General features: G+C 45.1%; 2 protein-coding genes across 2 annotated transcripts in view; one reads left to right on the top strand and one right to left on the bottom strand.

Moving 5' to 3' along the window:
• Positions 1-8,513, bottom strand: part of LOC132395534 (uncharacterized) — a 32,595-nt gene extending 24,082 nt beyond the window's left edge. The window contains exon 1 of the mRNA XM_059972298.1: positions 8,383-8,513. The gene's annotated coding sequence lies outside the window, so the exon portion shown is untranslated. The remainder of the gene's footprint in view (positions 1-8,382) is intronic.
• LOC132395537 (CKLF-like MARVEL transmembrane domain-containing protein 8) overlaps positions 8,411-25,051 on the top strand; it is a 58,576-nt gene continuing 41,935 nt past the window's right edge. The window contains exon 1 of the mRNA XM_059972303.1: positions 8,411-8,690. Coding sequence (XP_059828286.1) covers positions 8,562-8,690 — 129 coding nt within the window. The 5' untranslated portion in view covers positions 8,411-8,561. The remainder of the gene's footprint in view (positions 8,691-25,051) is intronic.

Below are 25,051 nucleotides of genomic sequence, written 5' to 3' on the forward strand. Positions count from 1 at the left end.
AAAACCTCCGAGTAGCAGAGTATGTTGCAATACGTAATAATGAAAACTATGGATCACCACAAGTATATATATAGACAATGAATTAAATAAGTAGTGCAAAAAGTGAGGCAAAAATACTAAAGTAATGCTCATGGGTTCATTGTCCATTCAGCAATCTGATGGTAGAGAGGAAGAAGCTGTTTCTGAAATGTTGAGTATGTGCCCTCAGGCTCCTGTACCTCCTTACTGATAGCAATGAGAAAAGGACGCGTCCTGGGTGATGGGGGTCCTTAATGACGGATGCAATCTTTTTGAGTTCTCGTTCCATATATAATGGAACGAGAACTGCCAGATGTACAAGCTGGTTTTAAAAGAGGTGGAGGCACCAGAGACCAATTTGCCAACGTACGCTGGATAATGGCGAAATCGAGAGAATTCCACAAAAATATTGACTACTCTAAAGCCTTCGAAAGTGTGGACCATAATAAACTATGGCAGGTCCTTAAAGAAATGGGGATACCTAGACATCTGACCTGCCTTATGAGAAACTTGCATGAAGAGCAAGAACAGCTAGAACTGAACACGGAACAACAAACTGGTTCAAGATTGGGAAAGGAGTATGACAAGGCTGCACACTGTCACCCTACTTATTTAATCTATATGCTGAACACATCATGAGGAATGCTGGTCTAGAGCACTCAAATATTGGAATCAAAATTGCCGGATGAAATATTAACGACCTCAGATATGCAGATGATACAACTCCAATGGCAGAAGGTGAGGAGGATCTGAGGAAGTTTGCAATCAAAGTGAAAGAAGAAAGAGCAAAGGCTGATTTAAGAAAACCAAGATTATGCGAACCAGCCCTACTAACTCCATGATTATAAATGGAAAGGAAGTGGAAGCAGTGATGGATTTTGTCTTCCTTGGTTCAAAGATTTCTATAGATGGTAACCACAGCCAAGAAATTAAACGATGCTTGCTTTGGGGGAGGGCAGCAATGGCAAATTTAGATAAAATACTGAAGTGCAGAGACATAACATTGTCTACGAAGCTCTGTATAGTTGAGCCTATGGTATTTCTAGTTGTGATTATTGGCTGTGAGAGCTGGACTATTAGTAAGACTGAATACAAAAGAATCGATATCTTTGATCTTGGATACCGGAGGACAGCGTTTAGAGTTTGTTGGACAGCAAGAAGACCCAACAAGTCAATACTTGAAGAAATACAGCCAGACTGCTCACTAGGAGACAAAAGCTCAAATCATGAGAAGACAGGTTTTCTATGTTAGGTAAAACAGAAGGTAAAAGAAGGAGAGGACGACAGAGGCTACAACGGATAGATAATACTACTTAAACAATGCGCATTTCCTTGGGGAATCTTGGGAAGCAGTTTCCAACAAGTCAGCTTGGTGTGCAGGAATCCATGAGCTCAGACTCAATTTAACGACTGAACAAAATCTTTTTGAAACATAAACTTTGAGGGTGTCTTGGATGTTGGGTAGGCTAGTGCCTATCATGAATCTGACTGAGTTTACAATGTTCTGCAACTTTTTCCAATCCTGTGCAGTGGCCCTTCCATACCAGTGATGCAACCAATTAGAATGCTCTCCACGGTACACTGTAGAGATTTGCAAGTGTCTTTGGTGACATACCAAATCTCCTCAAACTCCAAATGAAATATAGGCACTGTTGTGCTTTCTTTGTAATTGCATCAATATGTTGGGCCCAGGGTACTCAGGAGATGTCGACACCCAGGAACTTGAAACTTCTCACTTCTGATCTCTCGACGAGGACTGGTGTGCGTTCCCTCAACTTCCTGTTCCTGAAGTCCACAATCAATTCCTTGGTCTTACTGACATCGAGAGCAAGGTTGTTGTTGCAACACCACTCAACCAGCTGATATATCTCACTCCTGTTTGCCTCCTCATCACCATCTGAAGTTCTGTCAACAAAAGTGGTGTTAATGGCAAATATATAGATGGCTATGCTTTTGTATCCACCCAACTAACTTGTATGACAACTTAGAGGGATCTACGGACATTATGTTGCAGCTACACAAGACATATTCAAGATGCACAGCACCATACTTGGTGTATTGCATACAGTTCTGGTCACCCTGTAAGAGGAAAGATGATGTTAAACTAGAGAGAGTGTAGAAAATATTTACCCAGATGTTGCTTGGACTTGGGAGCTTGAGTTACAAGGAAAGGTTATGTAGACTAAGACTGTATACTGTATACCCTGATGGGTGGTACACAGAGGGATGCAGACAGTCTTTTTCCCAAGGGCAGAGGTGAGGAAGACAAGAGGGCATTGGTTTTAGAACAGAGGGAAGAAATTTTGAAGTGACATCAGGGGCAAATTCTTCATGCAAAGGATGCTGCATACTTGGAATGACCTGCCAGAAATAGTGGCTGAAGTGGACAGCAACATTTAAAAGCTATTGCTACAAGTACATGAATTGGAGAGGCTAAGGGCCAAACCTAGGCAGACAAGTTCACTGGGCAACACTGGGCGAATTAGATCAAAGTTTCCATGTTGTTTGACTCTATAACTCTATAAATTTGACTGAAGCAAATAGTGATATTTTACTAATAGATTATTTGTTACAAGAGGGGAGAAATTAAGATGAGGGAAGTAACTGTAAAGAAGCATTTCATTATAAATGATTTGTTTGAGATGTTCCTTTCCCTAGGTCAATATATCTGAGTAATGAGATAGGGGACAATTATAATCATACAAAATGTTCAATGAGGAGCAATTAAGAAAACTCTCTTGAGCTTAGAAGAAAAAGAGGATGTCTTAATGGGCCATGACAGGGATACACAAGGATGATATATGGAAACCAGAAATCACAGACTCAAAACAAAGGACTGAAATAAGAAATGTATTTGTCCAGAGGGCAATGAATATTTGGAATTCTCCTCTCAAGAATCTCAGTCATTGAGTATGTCTAATGCAGAATCTATTATTAACTGAGTCCTGGAGTGCAGCAGATTTCAGGTGACTGAACCTGTGCCTCAGAGTTCCAGTTCCTTGTTGCTGGAGATTTAATGGGTTGTAGCAGTGTGCTACACGCAGCGCTGAAATAACGACATGGAGTCGGTGAACTGCAGTTACAAAAAGATTTTATTCGAACTTCGCGGCCTTGCTTTAAAGCCTTCCTGATCCCACCCTCCCTGGAGGATGCTGTAGGGGGCACGTATTCACAGTCCTGTCCCGCGCGTGGGCTTTTCCCCTTGCTGGTGAAGCAGACTTGGCGCCCTTTTGGGACTGACCTCAATGCCGGCGCGCTGGCTATTTGTGAGCCAGTTCGAGTGCGCTAGGAAGTGGGTCGCCACATAACCCCCCCCCCCCCCCCCCCCCCCGGAACCGGCAATACACCCCACCAATGTCCACAGTCTGGGCCGGACCCTGTTTGGGAGGTCTGCCTCTGCGCCACGGTGCCGGAATCTCGACCGGTTGTGCCACATCCACATGGGCCGGTTTGAGTCGGTCCACCGTGAAAACCTCCTCTCTCCCCCCAACGTCCAGCACGAACGTGGACCCGTTTTTTCTGATCACCGTAAACGGCTCCTCGTAGGGCCACTGTAGCGGTGCCTGATGCCAGCCCCTTTGTACAAACACAAACTTACAGTTCTACAGGTCTTTGGGTTTGCAGGTTGGGTTCTGCCTATGCTGCGAAGTGGGTATGGGGGCCAGGTTGCCGAGCCTCTCGCGTAGTCTGCCCAGGACTGCTGTGGGTTCTTCCTCGTGCCCCCTTGGGGCTGGTATGAACTCCCTGGGGACGACCAGGGGCGCGCCGTACACCAACTGGGCTGACGAGGCGTGCAGATCGTCTTTGGGCGCTGTGCGGATGCCGAGTAGGACCCAGGGAAGCTCGTCCGCCCAGTTGGCTCCTCGCAAGCGGGCCATGAGGGCCGACTTCAGGTGATGGTGGAAACGCTCCACTAGCCCGTTCGACTGTGGGTGGTAGGCAGTTGTGAGGTGCAGCTGTATCCCCAAAAGGCTGGCCACAGCTGACCACAGGCTGGAGGTGAACTGGGCGCCTCTGTCGGAGGTAATGTGGGCCGGTACACCAAAGTAGGATACCCAGATGGCGATCAGCGCCCGCGCGCAAGATTCGGAGGTGGTGTCGGTGAGTGAGATCGCTTCTGACCATCTTGTGAACCAGTCCACGATAGTGAGGAGGTGCCGCGTGACGCTGGCAGGGGGCCCACGATATCCAAATGAATGTGATCGAAACGCCTGTGGGTGGGGTGGAACTGCTGCGGCAGAGCTTTGGTGTGCCGCTGCACCTTGGCCATCTGGTAATGCATGCACGTTTTGGCCCATTCACTGACCTGCTTCCGGAGTCCGTGCCAAACGAACCTGATGGAGGGGTGCGCTAAGTTGTGAATGGAGTTGAAAATGCGCCGCCGCCAGGCTGCCGGGACGACGGAATCTGGTTGGCCGGTGGCGACGTCACAGAGTAGGGTCCTCTCACCTGGGCCTACAGGGAGGTCCTGGAGCTGCAAACCGGAGACTGCGGTTCTGTAACTAGGGATCTCCTTGTCTGCCTGCTGCACCTCCACCAGCGCCTCAAAATCTACCCCTTGGGAAAGGGCATGGATGTTAGAGCGAGAGAGTGCGTCCGCCACGACATTGTCCTTACCCGAGATGTGCCGGACATCCGTCCTGTATTTAGAGATGAAGGACAGATGGCGTTGCTGGCGGGATGACCAGGGGTCAGACACCTTCGTGAACGCACAGGTAAGCGGTTTGTGGTCTGTGAACGCGGTGAAGGGCCTACCTTCTAAGAAGTACCTGAAATGCCGGATTGCCAGGTATAACGCCAACAGTTCCCGGTCGAAAGCACTGTATTCGAGCTCGGGTGGTCGCAGGTGTTTGCTGAAAAACACCAGGGGTTGCCAGTGACCCTCGATGAGTTGCTCCAGCACCCCACCGACTGCCGTGTTAGATGCGTCCACTGTGAGGGCGGTAGGGACGTCCATTCTGGGGTGCACAAACATCACGGTGTTTGCCAAGGCTTCTTTCGTTTTATTGAAAGCAGTGGCGGACTCCTCATCCCAGGTAATGCTCTTGCCCTTACCCGACATCAGGGCGAACAGGGGGTGCATAATTCAGGCAGCTGAAGGGAGGAAGCGGTGGTAGAAATTTACCATACCCATGATTTCCTGAAGGCCTTTGATCGTGGTGGGTCGGGGGAAATGGCGGACTGTGTCTACCTTAGCGGGCAGAGGTGTTGCCCCGTCTGTAGTGATCCTGTGGCCCAGGAAGTCGATGGTGTAGAGCCTGAACTGGCATTTGGCCAGGTTGATTGTCAGGCCGTATTCACTCAGTCGGTCGTAGAGTTGACAGAGGTGGGACAGATGCTCCTGCCGACGGCTGCTGGCTATGAGGATGTCGTCCAAGTAGATGAATGCGAAGTCCAGGTCGCGTCCCACCGCGTCCATTAACTGCTGGAACGTCTGTGCAGCATTCTTCAGGCTGAACAGCATGCAGAGAAACTTGAAAAGGCCGAAAGGGATGATGAGTGCCGTTTTGGGGATGTCGTCAGGATGCATCGGGATTTGATGGTATCCCCGGACGAGGTCCACCTTGGAGAAGATCCGTGCGCCGTGCAGGTTTGCTGCAAAGTCCTGAATGTGTGGCACAAGGTAGCGGTCCGGTGTGGTAGCCTCATTCAGCCTGCGGTATTGCCGAATGGTCTCCAGCCCCCTGTCGCTTTGGGCACCATGTGCAGGGGGGAAGCCCATGGGCTGTCGGACCGCCATATGATCCCCAGTTCCTCCATCCTCTTGAACTCCTCCTTCGCCCGTCGGAGCTTGTCCGGGGGAAGCCTTCGAGCACGGGCGTGGAGGGGTGGTCCCTGTGTTGGGATGTGGTGCTGTAAGCTGTGTCTGGGCATGGCTGTCGTGAACTGCTGTGCCAGAACCGATGGGAAATCTGCCAGGATTCTGATGAAGTCATTGTCGGACAGCGTGATGGAGTCGAGGTGTGGGGCTGGCAACTGGGCTTCACCCAGGGAGAACGTCTGAAAGGTCTCTGTGTGGACCAGTCTCTTCCTGGGCAGGTCGACCAGTAGGCTGTGAGCCCGCAAAAAATCCGCACCCAGAAGTGGTTTGGGCTACGGCGGCCAGTGTGAAGTCCCACGTGAACCGGCTGGAGCCGAACTGTAGCTGCACCGTACGGGTGCAGTAGGTCCTTACCGTGCTGCCGTTCACGGCCCTCAGGGTGGGACCCGGTGCCCTGTTACGGGTGTCGTAACTCGTCGGAGGTAAGACGCTGATCTCGGCACTGGTGTCGACCAAAAAGCGGCGTCCCGACTGCTTGTCCCACACATACAGGAGTCTATCCCGATGAAAAGCCGCCGTAGCCATCAGTGGCAGCTGGCTCAGGTGTTTCCCGGGAACTTGCAGGGCGGGCGACAGCGGCGGGCTTCTGCGCCCCACCGCTGGTGATAGAAGCACCACTGTTCATTGGTCTCCTCACCCTCTGCCTCTGGGGCTAGTGTGCTCTGCTGCCAGGCTTGGTCTGGTTTGCTGCTGGGAGTGTGGCCTGGTGATCTGTGTGACGGACGCCCCACTCTCCTTCTTGGCTTTCCACCCCAAGTCCGCCCGGGCTGCCACCTTCCGGGGGTTGCTGAAATCCGCGTCGGACAGCAGCAGGAGTATGTCCTCGGGCAGCTGCTCCAGGAATGCCTGCTCAAACATGAGGGAGGGCTTGTGTCCTCCGGCCAGGGACAGCATCTCATTCATCAAAGCCGATGGCGGTCTGTCCCCCAAACCATCCAGGTGCAGTAAACGGGCAGCTCGCTCGCGCCGTGAGAGTCCGAAAGTCCTTATGAGCAGGGCTTTGAATTCTGTGTATTTGCCGTCTGCTGGGGAAGACTGTATGAACTCTTCAACCTGGGTGGCTGTCTCCTGGTCGAGGGAGCTCACCACGTAGTAGTAACGTGTGTCCTCTGAGGTTATCTGCCGAATGTGGAATTGGGCTTCTGCTTGCTGGAACCATAGGTGAGGTCGCAGCGTCCAGAAGCTTGGCAGTTTCAACGAAACTGCATGAACGGGTGCGGCGTCGGTCATCTTCCGCCCAAATATCGTTTGGGCCATCGGGGTCACCAATTGTAGCGGTGTGATACACGCAGCGCTGAAATTACGACACGGAGTCAATGAACTGCAGTTACAAAAAGATTTTATTCGAACTTCGCGGCCCCGCTTTAAAACCTTCCTGATCCCACCCTCCCCGGGCACGGATGCTGTAGGGGGCACATATTCACAGTCCTTCCCCTTCGCCACAGGGTCATCTTAATTCCAAGGAAATTCCTGTTCCTTCAGGCATTGGTCAAATGAAGTAGCAACCTGAGATGTTCTAACTAACCTACAGAGTATTATTTGAAAACAACATTAACACTTCACACTTACAATCGCTGCCACGTTTTGGATTAACAAAAATGAAAGAATGGTTTTTATTTTGGATTTCTTGTTTAAACTAATCTTGATCTAGTAAATTAACCCAATTATTCTGAGGAATTATTATAAAGCAACAGTTGTTAACAGTGTGGTTTTAATTAAATTTTATTTGTACTGAAGTAATACATCACTACTTTAAAGGTGTTGCATGCCATGAAGTTCCCATTGTGGTTTCCCGACATATTCATTCAGGGTGTACAAGATTTGACTTTCTGGCTTTCAGATTTGGATGATTTAATGGATAGTCCGAACCAAACTACCGACGAAAAAAATCCCTTCAGTGAATGACATCAAATACAAAGTTCACCTTCATATATGCAATCACCTGATCATATAATAGTCAAAAAGCTGTACAGCTTAAAAAGACCCTTCAGCCCTACTCGTGCATGCCAACCAAGGTGCATGTCTGAGCTAGTCCTATTTGCCTGCATTTGACCCAAATTCCACTCAACCTTTTTCCATCTGTGTACGTGTCAAAATGTCTTTTAAATTCTGAGATTGTATATACTACTACAGCTTCCTCTGGCAGCTCATTTCACATACCCACCGACCTCTGTGTGAAAAAGTTGCCCCTTCAGGTCTCTTTCGTCATATTTTCTTTCTCAAATCTATGCCCTCTAGTTTTAGACACCCCTATCCCGCGAGAAAGACAAGACCTTTTATGTATATCCGTCATGTTTTTCATAATTTTGACTGGTAGATTTTCCCTGAGAAAACAGGAACATAATTTCTAGGTCACGCCGGAGGATTTTGTAAAATGGTATATAGTCGCATACAGAACGAACAATAAAAGATTCGCTGCTGAGGGGATTAAAATATAAAAGGTGAAAACCGAACAGAAATTCGCCAGACTGTACCTTTAAAAAGTGATGAGCAATGTTAGCATTTGCGGAGGGGCGTGTAGAGACGTCGGGGAATGAGTTTACCTGACGTTATCTCAGCCACCTGGGGCAGTGCGGCCCGCCGGCCGTCCGCTGCCGCATCGTCGCGGGGACGCCGAGGTTCAATACCATGGACTTTCCGCAGCTTTGACTTCGGCGCCCGGCTCCGATCCCTGGTGATACACGGGCAAAGTTTCCAAAGTTAGCGCCGTGTCCTTTCAAAGATGGAAGATCGCCCCCGGACCATCAGCACAACGAGCAGCACCTACACCTCGTCGTTCGCCTCGACGGCCAGGAGCTGCGACCGGGCTTTCCTCAAGACCTTTCCCGGGCTGCTCATGATCGCCGAGATTGTAAGTGACGGCGCTCTGGGAAGAGTTTACTTTGCGTTCCGGCTGGGAGAAATCCCTTTGAAACGAGCTGGGCAGAATTTAAAAGGACCAAATCTTCTGGTTTCCTTTGACCTGTCGTGCTTTATAGTTGGTGATAAATGTAAATTTATCTCATTCAATTCCATATGGTGATTGGAAATCGAGAGACGTAGATTTGAACTGTGTTTGGGGATAATTGGACCAGTCTTGTGGAATAACCAAGCCTCCACTTTAGCTCTTTCTTCTCACCTCCCCCCATACCCGTTCCTACCTTTCTAATAGAATCAGTGATAACACTTCAGTCACACCATTCCGTTTATACCAGTTTCACATTGTTCTAATTATCTTTGTTTTTACGGTTTTGGTGTGACTTCCTTCATTTGTCCAATCTAATCTGGAATGCTGATATCTTTTGGCGCCGCATCACATCGACGGGAGAGGCCAATTAACATGACAATTTTCTCAGCAGTTCCCATTCCCAAGACATGTAAAAATAGTCCTACGAATTTGTAATGAGGATGATTCCAAAAACTATGCACACATGCGTTAAGGTTTCTTTAAAATATATTACTGAGAATCACAAACCGGGTCAGAGACTCATTGCACTTTCAAAGATGTTTTAATGTTGTTTCACAAATTCGCAAATTTGAACACTGGTTTCTCTTTAATAAACCTTTTATTTGCTAATTTTTTTAAAAAAAACTATTTGTTCGAAAGTTGCTAGAGTTTAAAATAATACTTTGCAACACAGCCGACTGAACTGAATTGCATTTGTGTAACAGGGATATCCGGCACACTGCACATGATCTCAATGTTGAAACCAGGCAGAAGTATTTACGTGGCCAGGCCGGGGTAATTTAAATTGTGGTGGATTAATGATTAATGATTACTCACTTGAAGAGAGGACAGACAATGCCCAAGAATACTGCTGGTTTGATTGATGTTGGTAAAAAACTGAGAGAAAGCAGGCAGATACTTAAAAGGACAGAAATAATGAGCAGATGGTGATAAGCAAATTGGTAAAGACCTGGTAAGAAAGTAGAAAATAAAGGAAGGTGTCAGATCTTATTTTTTTTGTTATAATTATGGTGGTCCTGCTTTTAACCATCAGCAGCCTGTAAGCGATGGTGCAGACATTGGTCAATCTTGCTAGGATTGATGTTTGGTTCTCCCCTCCCTCTCTCCCCTCCCTCTCTCCCCTCCCTCTCTCCCCTCCCTCTCTCCCCTCCCTCTCTCCCCTCCCTCTCTCCCCTCCCTCTCTCCCCTCCCTCTCTCCCCTCCCTCTCTCCCCTCCCTCTCTCAACAGGCAGTTTTGCTGTAAGGAAGGTCACTGCAACATTTTTTTCGTCATTCTCTTTGGAGCTTTGACATAATTTGTGTTTGACATACTGTGAACCATTGGATCAGGCATAGATTTTGATCCTCCAATGGAAATAGACACAATTATATTATATCCCACTCTCTGATGGTTTGTTTTGCTGTTAAAAGTGAAGAGAAACTGCTGTGTCATTAAATAAGGGGAAAGCAATTGAAAATGCTCCTCTGTTTGGAAGAAGTACCATCAATTCTGCTATTTTCAGCCTCGTATCTATGAAAAGTGTTGAACTGGAATGTAATTATACTGGTTGATGGATTGAATTGCACCCCTCTGGAAATGGCATAGATGGCACTTGTGCAGAATGGCACGTAGAATCCATGTGTAATTACATTCTTCACTTAGTAATGCTCATTTAGAGAATCGCAGGTGAAATTGAGTGTTGTTCTTACGTATACCTGTTTACTAATATGTGCACGGGAAGCTCCTTGAGCAGGTTCCAGCCCTTCCAGGAAGCTGAACATCATTACACAACTTCTAACTCTTGACTCTCATTCCACCTTCCCCCTCCCTCTCCAGCACCACCACACTACCTGCATACTTGTTCAGCTGCCTCTTACTGAAGCTAATGTGACCTGGGGGCGGGAAGCCTTCAATGTTGGAATCCTGACTGTCCAAAGGCCTACCATGATCTACGGTATATAAGTCAATGATACGGTACTCTCCAGTTGCACACATTAGTGAAGTTGAACAATATTTAATAAGATAAATCTTTTTTTATCCCAAAGGAAATTATTGTGCAAGGTTGCTGAGTCAGAAATATATACACTCAATGAAACCATTAAGGTTTGAAAAAGAATGCAAAAATGTGCATTAAAAAGTAATAGTGCAAAATACTGATGTGCAATGAAGCCATATACTTATATTCTTAAGGAGGAGGATTTGTAGAGTCTTATAGCCACAGGGAGAAAGGGTCTCCTGTGGCGCTCAGTGCTGCGTCTCAGTGGAATCAGCCTATTACTAAAGGGGCTCCCCTGTTTGTCATGGAGGGGGTGAGAGGGATTGTCCATAATGCTCCATAGCTTCGCAACATCCTCCTCTCAGACACAACCACCAGGGAATCCAGTTCCACCCCCAGACCAGAACCATTGAGCTTATCGATCTTTTTGGCATCATCTGCTCTCTCCCTGCTGCCCCGGAGACTACAGTGTAGAATAGAATGCAGGCCAGCACCAAGTCGTAGAATATCTGCAGCGTAGTGCTGCAGACGTTGAATGTTTGGAGCTTCCTCGGGAAGAACAGTCGGCCCTGTCCCTTCTTGTACAGGGCCCCTGTGTTTTAGTCCAGTCCAGTTTATTGTCCAGGTGATTTCCCGGGAATTTGTAGTCAGGACGACTTCCACATCGGTTCTCTTGATGGAGATGATTTCACCTTCCTGAAGTCCACCATCAACCCCTTTGTCTTAGTGATGTCGAGCTGCAGATGATTCAGCCCACACCGCTCAACAAGGTTGTCCACCACTCTTGTGTGCTCAGCCTCTTGACCCTGGCTGACACAGCCCACAACTGCCGAATCATTAGAAAACTTCTGCAGGTGGCTGGCCTCGGAGTTGCATCTGAAGTCTAAGGTGTAGACGGTGAACAGGAGGGGGGCACAGGACATTCCCCTGAGGTGCCCCTGTGCTGCTAACCACAGTATCTGGTGCACAGCTCTGTAATCTCACATACTGTGGCCATCTGGATATGTAGTCTGTAATTTGGGACACTAGTGGAGTGTCCACCTGCATCTTGTGAGCTTACTCCCTAGTTAAGCAGGTTGTATGGTGTTAAAAGCACTGGAGAAGTCAAAGAATGTGATTCTCACAGTGCTGCCAGGCTCATCCAGATGCACGTAAGCCCGTTGAAGCTTTTCTTGTTATGATTGAGGACAAAGGAGTTGATTTTATTTGATGCCAGATCCACATTTTGTTTACCATAGGTCTGCAGTTGAAGAGCAGAAAGTGTGCTGTACACCCACATGCACTTGCTAAAGCTTTTTCAATATCGTTTTGGGCGATAAAGGGAGCGGTCTATTTTGGAACGTTCACCATCTGTTCATAACTGTGCAATTAGAAATGCTTATTAAATGATTACCTAGGCCAGCAATATTTGCCATAAGTATTCATCAATACTTATTTTCTAACAGTGCAGTGAAAAAGCACAAGAAATGTGTCTTTGGTATACTGATACCAGTAGAATGGAATCATTTTCAGATGAGGGCTCCATCGGGCAGAAATTGCCCCTGACGGATATATAACGAGCGCCGGACTTTGGAGCAAAGGCTCCCGAGTTCGAATCCAGCCAGCTCCTTTCCACGCTTTCCATCTGTTGAGTGTCGAGCTAGCAATGCGGCCTTGTAAAAACAAGAGAGCCTGCTTTAAAAAAACACAGTCACGGCAGCGTTCCGATGATTCTATTTGGAGTTAAGAGCTTTCTTCTTCTTCTGATACATAACGAGCTGCCTTACAGGGCAGTTGAGACTCCAAATCTCTACTGTCTTGTCCACTACCACATAGGCTAGATCCTGTAAGGATGGCAGATTCCATCACAAATGTATGACATTAATGAACCAGATGGGTTTTAGTGACTAAGCTGGGGCTTTATAGTCACCTTTACTAATATTCTGACATGTATTCATTACTTTTTCTATTTAAATACCCCAGTTGTTGTGGTGGGATTTAAGCTGTGCCTTCCAAGCAATGGTCCAAATCTCTGAGTACTATTTTAACTACAATGCTGCATGACCCTAATGTAACAGAGTCAGTGGTTTTGTGTGGAGAGGAATAAAGAAATAGCTTAGAGAAGGTAAATTAAAGTTAAAAAAAATTACACAAATCTGCCTAAAAGATTGAGTTTTTGAAGAAGTTTATAGTGTAGATGAAGATTTATCAATTCAGCAAATAGGATCAACATGTTGTAAGTGCTTTCTTTACAAACCTCATTATCATTTTTCATTCCAAATAAAAATATTTGAAATACCTATTGCTGAAAATTATCTCATTGAAGTCCTAATCGTTGATATTCAAGACTGGGCAATATTTGTATGACTATGCACAAAGAAATGAAGCAGACTTCCTCACATTTATTACTAGTGTTAGATTTGACAAAAACCTTTATCAGAAAATGCATCCCCAGGGAGTTGTCTTATTTATAGTGTGCTAATTGTTATGGTTGTAGTGAATCATAAAATGTGCGTCACTTGTTTGAAAAGAACACTGCAGCTGTGGGGCTTATTTGAAATGTAAGCAATGACCATGCACCGAGAATGAACTGGTGATGCCTTAAAGTTGGGGAATAGGGTGGGTTTAAACAAAAGGATTGGAGTGCTCTTCAACTCAGAAGTGGAACTCACTACTGATACTATATAATTATCTTGCTAGTATCCACAGGGTTGATATTGTGTATAAATATCAACAACAATTTAACGACGAGTGCACTATTAAATTGTCACCTTTGACATGTTTTCTCAGATATTATATGTCTTTCTCAGAATCCTGTGAGTTAGCATCAGATTGTACAGCAGAGATTAAAGTTTTTCAACCCACCACATCTATGCTAATCAGCATGTGCCGAGCTCTAGTAATCCATTTACCAGTGCTAGATCCTTAATAACAATAACTGGTCAAATCAAGTGCTCATTCAGATGCTTTGTAAATGTGAGAATACTGCTTCCATCACCACTTTATATGGTGTGCTCCAGATTAGAATCATTCACTGGGTGGAATTCTTCCACCGATCCTCTTTCTTGCTTCTTAAAGCCTATGCCCTCTGCTTTAGAGAAAGGTTCAGTTAAGTGGTTTCACCTACTAACATCCTCTGCTCCAGAGAAAACAAGTCTCTCCTTATAGCTGAATCATTTAATTCCAAACCACATCCCGTTGTATCTCCTGTGTGTCGTCTGCTGTCCAGTCACAATTTTCCAGCTGTGGCCTAACCTAAGTCTTCTCTTATACTCCACTTTGGTAATGAAGGCAAGTATCCTGCACCACCCTGTCTACAACTACTTGTACTTTCAAGGATCTTTGGCACTTTATATAAAGTCTCTTTGTTCTTCAATATTCTGTAATATTGTGCTCATGATATTTGCGCTACCATTGTTTGATCTTCCAAACTGCTCCACCTCACAATTAATAAGATTAGATTCATTAACCCATTGCCCTGTCCAATTTACCAGGTGATCAATATAATTCTGTATCCAAAGATGACTTTTGTTGCTGTCAACAATGCCACCAATTTTTGTGCCATCATCAAACTTACCTATTATACTCCTGAATCCTCCTCTCTGTGTAAATAATGGTCCTAGTAAAAATCCCTGTGGGATACCTCTGGCAATAGGCTTACAGTCATTAAAAAAAACACCGTCCAACATCATCCTCTGTCTCATATTATCAAGCCAGTTTTAGATCCAGTTTACCACTTGTAATAGATCTCATGGGCTCTAGCCTTTTGGTTCAGCTTCCAGGTGAGACCTTGTCAGGGTTTTTACCAAGTTCAAAGTAAATCTTGTCAACTGCGCTGCCCACAGTACACTCACTCTATTTCCTCAAAAAAAAACCCTCAATCTTTCACCAACGAAGACATGCTAACTGATTGTTAACAATTATCTAATTGTAGATAAATGCCATCCTTCATTTCTGGTCATTTGGTACTTCACCTGCAGCCAGTGATGATTTAAGTATCTCTGACAGGGCCCAACAATTTTCTCCCTTGCCTTCCATAGCAATCTGGAATGCATCAGGCCCTGGGATTTATCCAGCCCAATAAGACATCAGATATCTCCTATTTTAATCTTAACATGCTCTGTAATTGCATTCTTTGGTGACATCTCCAGCTACAATATTTGTTTAGTCAGTGAATGTGAATGAGGAGTAATCCTATGGGGCCTTGCCTGCATGCTCTGGTTCCATGCATACATTGCCCCTTTGGTCTCCAAGAGTCCCACTTTTTTCTTGCTCCTAATATTCTTATAAAATGCCATAGGACTTCCTTTATGCCAGCTCTTTCCTCTTTAGTTTTATAAGCAACCCCCTACACTTTCTATATATGTACCTGAAAGACACACCCATTTCAGTGCTCTGGATCTATGATTTGACTCCTTTTTCTCTATCAAGCTGTACATTTCCCTTGACATTCTAGTCTCCAGGTTCCCAGCACTGAGCAGATTCTATGGTGTGGTAAGGGAAAGGTAAGAAAGGTGGTGGGATTATTGTTCTCCACCTTGAAAAGAATAATAGAATTGCTCGGTCAAAATAGATTTACGAAGGGATTGTGTTTGTTAGAGTTCTTTGAAGATGTGACTATTAGAATGGAAATGGTTTTACATAGGAGATTAGCTAACAGGTTAGAGTACATGGAATTGAGGATTAAAGTACTCATCTCTATTGAGAATTGGCTGTTGGACAGAAAGCAAAGAGTGAGACTAATCGGATTCTTCTCAGTCTGACAAGTTGTGACTGGTGAAGAGCTGCAGGGATCAGTGTTTTAGTTCCAGCTATTTACAGTCTATATCAATGATTTGGCTGAGAGGAGTTACTGTATTTCCAAGTCTGCTGATGAAGCTAATCTGTTTGGGAGTGTGAGGAGGATATGAGGAGACTTCATAAAGAAATGGATAACCTGGTTCCTCAGTGTTACTTAGTTCTAGAGTGGGCAGGCAGGTCCATTACCCTACATTGCAATGTGGGATGGGGGGGGGGGGGGGAGCTTGGTGGCCTGGCTTTCTGTCAAGATACAAAGAGCAAATGTGATAGTTGGGTGAATTGGAGTAGTTTGTGGGTTGGGTGAAAAAGCTTGTTTCAAGTCACAGCATTTTCTAAATGATCCACCCAGGTAGTTTATGTATGTAACATCCCCTTACAGAATGGAAATTATTGCCATATTGCCTGAGCTGTTATCAGACACTGTTCTTTCATTGTTGTTCTCTTAATCATACTGAGTTCCTCCAGCATTTTGTGTGTGTTTCAATGAGTTCCCTTTCTATAGTTTGTGGAACCTTTTCTTTAAATACATTTTGTTTGTGTGAAGTACCTGAATAAGTCCTGTCCATGTTCCAGCTCATAGGCTGTGCTAATATAGTCAAAGTTGAGTATATTGTCATATGCACAATAACACTTGCAGGTACAACGTAAAACTTCCTTGCAGCAGCATTCACAAGAACAGCATCAATTAATCATTGATTATACATGTTTGTTTACATGAAAGAACAGAATTAAAAGCTGGTGGTGTGGGACTTCAGGCTTTTGTGCTCCCTATCCAATGGCAGCTGCACAGAGATGGCAGGGCCTCACTGACTCTGCCAGTGAGGAAGTCGAGTATCCATTTGCTCAGACGAGGTACAGGGCCTGGTTCCTGAAGCCTGGTGATGATTTTGGATGGGATGATTGTGTTGAACACTGAGCTGTAGTTGATGAACAGCAGCCTAATGTTATCAGTTCCTGTTGTCCAGAGGGTCCAAAGCAGGGAGTAGAGTGAGCCCAACTTCTGTCGAGGCTATTGACAGTCTATACACAATTTCAGGAGCACGAACTCCTGTTTGTACTTGCATAATTATAGACACTGAAAGGTAGTGCCTCCTGTAGATACTACTGATGGTGGCTGTGATGTGTTGTACTGCGTCCACTACTCTCTGAGCTTCTTACATTCCTGCACGTTCAAATTGGCGTACCAGACCATTATGCAATCATAATACTTTTAACAGTACATCTGTAGAAGTTTATTGAAATGTTTGTTGACAAGCCAAACTTCCTTGTAATTGCATCAATGTGCTGGGCCCAGGACAAATCATCCGACGTGTTAACAAATTTAAAGCTGCTGACTCTTTCCACCAATGCAGACTGGCACATATTTGCCCTACTTCCCCTTCCTGAGCTCGTTTATTTTACTAGCATTTGAGAGGTGGTTCTTGTAGGGCCACTCAAAGTGCGTGTCCTACCTTGCTCCTATATGCTGACTCCTCTGTACCTATGACTCTTTCAACAATAGTGATCTCACTGGTGATTTTGCATATGTTATTGGACCTGTTCTTAGCCACACATACTCGTGTCTATAGAGGGTAGAGCAGGAACTAAGCTCTCAGCCTTGAGATGCACCTGGGTTGATGGTGTGAGGAGATGATGTTCTCACTGACTGACTCTGCCAGTGAGGAAGTCGAGTATCCATTTGCTCAGACGAGGTACAGGGCCTGGTTCCTGAAGCCTGGTGATGATTTTGGATGGGATGATTGTGTTGAACACTGAGTTGTAGTTGATGAACAGCAGCCTGATGTATCAGTTCCTGTTATCCAGATCATCTAAAGCAGAGCTTGAAGCCAGAGAAATCCCAGCTTCTGTTGAGGCCATTGACAGTCTACTCATAACTTCTGGAGCACCGTCTCTTTTAACCATATAACAATTACAGCACAGAAACAGGCCATCTCAGTCCTTCTAGTCCATGCCGAATGCTTACTCTCACCTAGTCCCACCTACCTGCACTCAGCCCATAACCCTCCATTCCTTTCCTGTCCATATACCTATCCAATTTTTTTTTAAATGACAAAATCGAACCTGCCTCTACCACTTCTACTGGAAGCTCATTCCACACAGCTACCACTCTTGAGTAAAGAAGTTCACCCTCGTGTTACTCCTAAACTTTTGCCCCTTAAATCTCTACTCATGTCCTCTTGTTTGAATCTCCCCTACTCTCAATGGAAAATGCCTATCCACATCAACTCTATCTATCCCCCTCATCATTTTAAATACCTCTATCATGTCCCCCCTCAACCTTCTACGCTCCAAAGAATAAAGACCTAATTTGTTCAACCTTCCTCTGTAACCTGGGTGCTGAAACCCAGGTAACATTCTAGTAAATCTCCTCTGTACTCTCTCCATTTTGTTGACATCTTTGCTATAATTTGGTGACCAGAACTGTACACAATACTCCAAATTTGGCCTCACCAAATCTTCCTTGTACTTGCAGAATTGTCGGCACTGGAATGTTTATCTCCTGTAAATAATCTTGTCCGTGTGTTGGGGCAGCATGATCATTTTCATTCTGCACTCTTCCAGGAGTGGTAGCTCTTTCCTCTGAAGAGAGGTTAAGTAGATTAAACCTAGAGTTAGTTTCAATTCATTCTCACAGTATTTATCAATGAGCAGGATGCACGAGGAACATTTCTCTGGCTGATGTTTAGAATCAGGGGTCACTCTCAGAATATGAAACGGGTCAATTGGTGCCGAGAGGAGAAGAAATTTCTTCACACGAATCATTAGAATTTTTTTTACACTAGAGGATGGAAGCTAGTCAGTCAAGTTCATTTAAAAGGATTGATGGATTTCTAGATATTAAGGTATGTGGGAGTAGTGCCAGGGAATAGTGCTGAGATAAATGTAAAGCCATGTAAATCCTTGATGAATGGCAGCACCGATCCAAAGGACGAAATAACTTACACTTATTTCTGTGTTGGGCATATTGTCTCATCTCTCTGACGGCTCATGAGCTTGACTTCTGTCCTTCCCTCTTGCTATCTAAGTCAAGTCACTTTTTTATTGTCATTTCGACCATAACTGCTGGTACAGTACATAGTAAAAATGAGACAACGTTTTTTCAGTACCATGACAAAAACTAGACTGAACTACATAAAAAACAACACAGAAAAAAAAAATACACTAGACTACAGACCTACCCAGGATTGCATAAAGTGCGCAAAACGGTGCAGGTATTACAATAAATGATAAACAGGACAATAGGGCAGTAAGGTGTCAGTCCATTCCCTGGGTATTGAGGAGTCTGATAGCTTGGGAGAAGAAACTGTTACATAGTCTGGTCGTGAGAGCCCGAATGCTTTGGTGCCTTTTCCCAGACGGCAGGAGGGAGAATAACTTGTATGAGGGGTGTGTGGGGTCCTTCATAATGCTGTTTGTGGATGCAGCGTGTAGCGTAAATGTCCGTGATAGCGGGAAGAAGACCCCGATGATCTTCTCAGCCGACCTCACTATCTGCGGCAGGGTCTTGCGATCTCAGATGGTACAATTTCCGAACCAGGCAGTGATGCAGCTGCTCAGGATGCTCTCGATACAACCCCTGTAGAATGTGATGAGGATGGGGGGTGGGAGATAGACTTCCCTCAGCCTTCGCAGAAAGTAGAGACGCTGCTGGGCTTTCTTTGCTATGGAGCTGGTGTTGAGGGACCAGGTGAGATTTTCTGCTAGGCGAACACCAAGAAATTTGGTGCTCTTAACAATCTCTTTGATTTTGTTCACATTCAGAGACAGGTTGTTGGCTCTGCACCAGTCCGTTAGCCGCTGCACCTCCTCTCTGTAAGCTGACTCATTGTTCTTGATGATGAGGCCCACCACGGTTGTGTCATCGGTGAATTTGATGATGTGGTTCGAGCTGTGTGTTGCATCACAGTCATGGGTAAGCAGAGTGAACAGCAGTGGACTGAGCCCACAGCCCTGGGGGGGTCCCGTGCTCAGTGTGATGGTTTGGAGATGCTGCTCCCGATCTGAACTGACTGAGATCTCCCAGTCAGGAAGTCTAGTATCCAGTTGCAGAGGGAGGTGTTCAGGCCCAGTAGGCTCAGCTTTCCAATCAGTTTCTGAGGGATGATTGTGTTGAATGCTGAACAGAAGTCTATGAACAGCATTCGAACGTATGTGTCTTTTTTGTCCAAGTGGGGTAGGGCCAGGTGGAGGGTAATGACAATGGTGTTGTCTGTTGAGCGGTTGGGACGGTACACAAACTGCAGGGGTCCAGTGAGGGGGGGCAGCAGGGTCTTGATATGCCTCATGACGAGCCTCTCAAAACACTTCATGATGATGGATGTGAGTGCAATGGGACGGTAGTCATTTAGGCAGGACAGTGAAGACTTCTTCAGCACGGGGACGATGGTGGCGGCCTTGAAGCACGTTGAAATGGTGGTGCTGCTCAGGATTTCCAGCCTGCAACATGTATGGTTTTCAACTTTCCCCTGAAATATCAAAATGATTAATAACTCAGCATATGCTCACTGTGTACGTTGGCTACACATGTAATTTGACCAACAATTTGATAGTGTCTGAAAATTTATGTTGGAATACAATGTGGTTGTAGCAAAGGATATTTGTTCAATGTTAACAACAAAAAGAGCACACTTCAGGTTTGTGCTCAAAGTTATAATAAAAGCTGCAACTTTCCCAAATGATTTCATTAAAACAATCCATATTTCAAGCTGCAGCCACAGTTTGTTCAGTGATGATTAATGTGCTGGGAATAACCAAGAGGCCTTCATAATCTTGGCTAGCTGTACTCTGCAGTTGTCCCAAAGCCACAGGAGTATTTTTGCTTTGATCCAGCAGTTAGCAGTAGTAAAATCACTGCATTATATGAAGTAGAATAGAAATAGAATATTACAAGGAAATATTATAAAATGATAGGAGTTATAGTCTAGCAGTCTTAAGCTTCTCCTCTCTTTACTCTCAATTCCGTTGCAAAGTCTTGACACAAAACATTGACAATTCCCTTCCTTCCACAGATGCTCTTGACCTACTGAGTTCCTTCAGCAGATTGTTTGTTGCTCCAGATTCCAGCATCTGCAGTCTCCTGTGTGTTCGGTCTTAAAGCAAGGCTTTTCAACACTCTGCAGTTCAGGTATTACTAAAAAATATCAGTAGCATCTAGGTCAGAACCAGTAGACATCTGCCAATAAGTAAAGACCAGAAGATTCCTGCTCTCTCAGCAGTGTAGCAAGTGGAAAATTGAGATGTGTGTGACTCTACCAGTCAAATCTCCTCCTGCCTGGCAAGAAGGTTAATATCAGCAATTACTTGGTAAATGGTTTGGTCAATCCAGCCCAATATCTATGCATGTTGTTGTGTTTGGTCTTCTATTACTACTGATGAGACTCGAAGCCAGGAGATGGGACAAAGCTGGAACTCAATATACCCCATTATTCAATAAAACCATGCAACTACAAGAATCTCAAAACCTTGACAGTACATCCCAAAGCACGACTGTTTAAATAGTTAAACCAAGAATGTTCAAGATGTTGATAGGAACAATGATCAATTACTGGAAGTCATCCTGGGATTGGTTGTCAGTTGAACAATATGCATTGGTTGGGTTAACGTAATATCTCCCTCTTGAAGATGATTACCTGTAAGATTTGAACTGATGGTTGATTTCTGCTGGTGAATAGTCCTTCTTGGTGGTTGCAGGCTGTCACTTCCTCGTTGTGAGGTTGCTTGTGGCTGTGTTGGCACTGGTGGTTGGTTTGGAGGGGTAAATTGAACGCTTCCAGGAGGGGATTAAGGTTTAGCTCTGTGTTTGATGATCTTCACAACAAACTGGCTGAAATGATGACATCAGCAATGTCTACCTAAATTAACTTCATAGAGCACATTCCCCATTCATTTGACAATCTGACCTGGTACCCAGGAGTATATCCCCTTCGCGGATACTGTTTGAGCCACACTGCAGTTCTAGGCTTGAATGACTTCACCTGTTGACCAAGGTCTGTGGCTACCTTTGCACACCTGACCATCTGCTGTCTCAGATATTGGACGCTGTGGCAGCATTGCATCCAACACTGTGTAGTATTCTCCAAAAAATGCTTCAGCTGGAGACATCCCCAACTCCCCCTGAGGCCTGGATGTGGAATAATTTGACCTATCAGCAAAAATATGTTGAGAGACTTGGCCGATGCTCCTTCCCCTCTTGATTTCAGAAGTGGCTGTTTGAAGGTATCCACAACCCCCTCTGCTTGGCCTTTGGACTGTAGATAATATGAGAGTGACTCAGATGTGGATAATTCCACTGTTCTGGCAGAAAGCAGCAAACTGCTGTGAACTGAATTGAGGGCCGATGTCAGAAACCAGTGTTTCTGTAATCCCAAGGTGGCTAAGAATCTGCAGCAGCTGTTGAATGGTGGCCTCTGTCTTGTTGACTTCATGGATAATGTTTCTGGCCATTCGGAATAGGTATCAACCAGGACAAGGTAGGTACACCTGCTGATTCAGTTGTACTCAAAAGTCAATATGTACTCGACTCCGGTAGCCTGGTGCCACGGTTGTGTATTGGCTCTACTTGGATCTTTTGCTACCATAGAGCACTGAGCCCACTGCTTGCATACACACATGCCTGGCAAATACACAAAGCTTCTTGCCAGGGCTTTCATTCGACTGACCACAATGGAATTGTTTCAGTACTTTTGGAATCACTATTCCGTCTCCAAGCGTTAAGCAGGAGTCCACAGTTTAGAGCGATGTATGATGTCTGTAAAATGGTGTGACATTTTCCTCGACCTTGACTGGCCATCTGTCATCTAGGAATCTGGAGATAAACTGAAACAGTTTCTGCTCTGATCTTGTCAACCATGACAGGAAGATCTTTAGCAGCATCCAATACAGCCCTCTGGACTTGGCAATCCATTGAAATTGCAGCCACCACTCTCTTCATTTTCAGTAACCTGTTGATTCATAAGTCTGGAGACTGCAGACCTGTCTTAACAAGTTCCTGGGTTGATGTGTACTTGATTTCTAAATCATAAGCTAATAATGCAATTGCCCACCTTTGCAGATGGTTAGTTGTACACACTGGGATGCTTTTCTTATTTCCAAAGATCGACAACAGTGGCTTGTGATCTGTAAGGAGAGTTAAGTGTCTGCCATAAAGCATCTTGTGGAATTCCTTCACAGCAAAGATGATTCCCAAGGCTTTCTTCTTGATTTCGGGATTGCTACCTGTGCCACATGCAAGTGAGGCGAAGAATAGAATGATTATGCACATTAATATGAGGCTGAGAGCATGGTGCAGGAAGGAAGGGTTCAGGTTTTTGGATAATTGGTCTTTGTTCCAGGAACGTTGGGATCTGTTTCGAAGGGACGGTCTACATCTGAACTGGAGGGGTACTAACATACTTGCAGGAATGTTTGCCAGTGCTGCTCGGGGGGGGGGGGGGGGGTTAAACTAGATGTGCAGGGGGCAGGGATCCAGAATACGAGAGAAGATGATATGATGAAGGATAAGGGACAGGTGGGGAATACACGTTTCCCAAATATTAATTGTGTAAAGGAGAAAGGTGAGACAGAACATGTGTTGGAAAAGTTACATGTACAGAGGGTTGGTCAGAAGGAGCATGGGGTTAAATGTGTAGAAGGTTTGGGTGATCTTGAGAAGGTCATCAAAATTCAAGGTGCAATTAGCCCGATGGAAGTTCAAGGAGCTGGGTTAGGTACAATAGACAGTGTTTTAAGCAAAGAGAGGAGGAATGGGCTGAATTCTATACTTGAATGCGCGTAGTGTCAGAAATAAGACAGATGAGCTTGAAGCTCAGATGAAAATGGGGAACTACGATATTGTTGGGATAACGGAGACATGGCTGCAAGGGGATCAGGCCTGGGAATTGAGTGTACCAGGGTATACGTGCTATCGTAGAGACAGAAATATGGGAAGAGTGGGTGGGGTGGCCCTGTTGGTGAGGAATGAGATTCAGTCCTTAGCAAGGGGTGTCTTAGGAACAGGGGAAGTAGAGTCTGTGTGGATTGAGCTGAGGAACAGTAAGGGTAAAAAGACCCTAATGGGTGATGTGTACAGGCTCCCAAACAGTAGCGTGGATATTGGGTACAAGTTGATTAGGGAGTTAACATTGGCATGTGCTAAAGGTAATGCAGTCGTTATGGGAGATTTCAACATGCAGGTGAACTGGGAGAATCAGGTAGGTGCTGGACCCCAGGATAGGGAGTTTGTGGAGTGTCTAAGGGATGTATTTTTGGAACAACTTGTGCTTGAGCCAACCAGGAATGAGGCTATTTTGGACTTGGTGATGTGTAATGAACAGGAATAGATAAGTGATCTTGAAGTAAAGGAGCTATTAGGAAATAGTGATCATAACATGATAAGTTTTTATCTACAATTTGAGAGGGATAAGGGCAGATCAGAGGTGTCAGTGTTGCAATTAAATAAAGGAGACTACGGAGCCATGAGGGAAGAGCTGGCCAAAGTTAAATGGGCGGATGCCCCGGCAGGAAAGACAGTGGATCAGCAGAGGCAGATATTCTTGGGGATAATACAAAAGATGCAAAAGCAGTTCATTCCAATGAGAAGGAAGGATTCAAAGAGGGGGAAGGGGCCACAGTGGTTGACAAAGGAAGTCAGAGATTGTATAGCATTAAAGAAAAAGAAGTATGACAGGGCTAAGATGAGTGGGAATACAGATGATTGGGAAAGTTTTAAGGAACAGCAGATCTTAACTAAAAAAGCAATACGGAGAGAAAAAATCAGGTATGAGCTCAGTCTATCCAGGAATATAAAAGGGGATAGCAAAAGCTTTTTTAGCTATGTGAAGAGAAAGAAGATAGTTAAGAACAATGTTGGCCCCTTGAAGAATGAATTGGGAGAAATTGTTATGGGAAACAGGGAAATGGCAACAGAATTTAATGCGTGCTTCAGATCTGTCTTCACCAGGGAGGACACGAGCAATCTCCCAGATATATGGATGGGCCAGGGTCATAAGATATCAGAGGAATTGAGACAGATTGACATTAGGAAAGAAACTGTGATGAGTAGACTGATAGGACTGAAGGCTAATAAATCCCCGGGTCCAGATGGTCTGCGTCCGAGGGTTCTAAAAGAGGTGGCTCAGGAAATTGCGGATGCATTGGTAATCATTTTCTAATGTTCCTTAGATTCAGGATCAGTTCCTGAAGGTTGGAGAGTGGCTAATGTTATCCCACTTTTCAAGAAGGGAGGGAAGGAGAAAACGGAGAACTATCGCCCTGTTAGTCTAACGTCAGTGGGGAAGATGCTTGAGTCCATTATTAAGGACGAAATAGTGGCATATCTTGATGGCAGTAATAGGATTAGGCCGAGCCAGCATGGATTTACCAAGGGCAAATCATGCTTGACTAATCTGTTGGAGTTTTTTGAGGGTGTAACAAGGATGTTAGACGAGTGTAAGCCAGTGGATGTAGTGTACCTAGATTTTCAGAAGGCATTCGATAAGGTGACACATAGGAGATTGGTGAGTAAAATCAGAG

This window comes from Hypanus sabinus, chromosome 6 (genome assembly GCF_030144855.1).
Source record: "Hypanus sabinus isolate sHypSab1 chromosome 6, sHypSab1.hap1, whole genome shotgun sequence".
In the NCBI taxonomy this organism is placed as follows: Eukaryota; Metazoa; Chordata; class Chondrichthyes; order Myliobatiformes; family Dasyatidae; genus Hypanus; species Hypanus sabinus.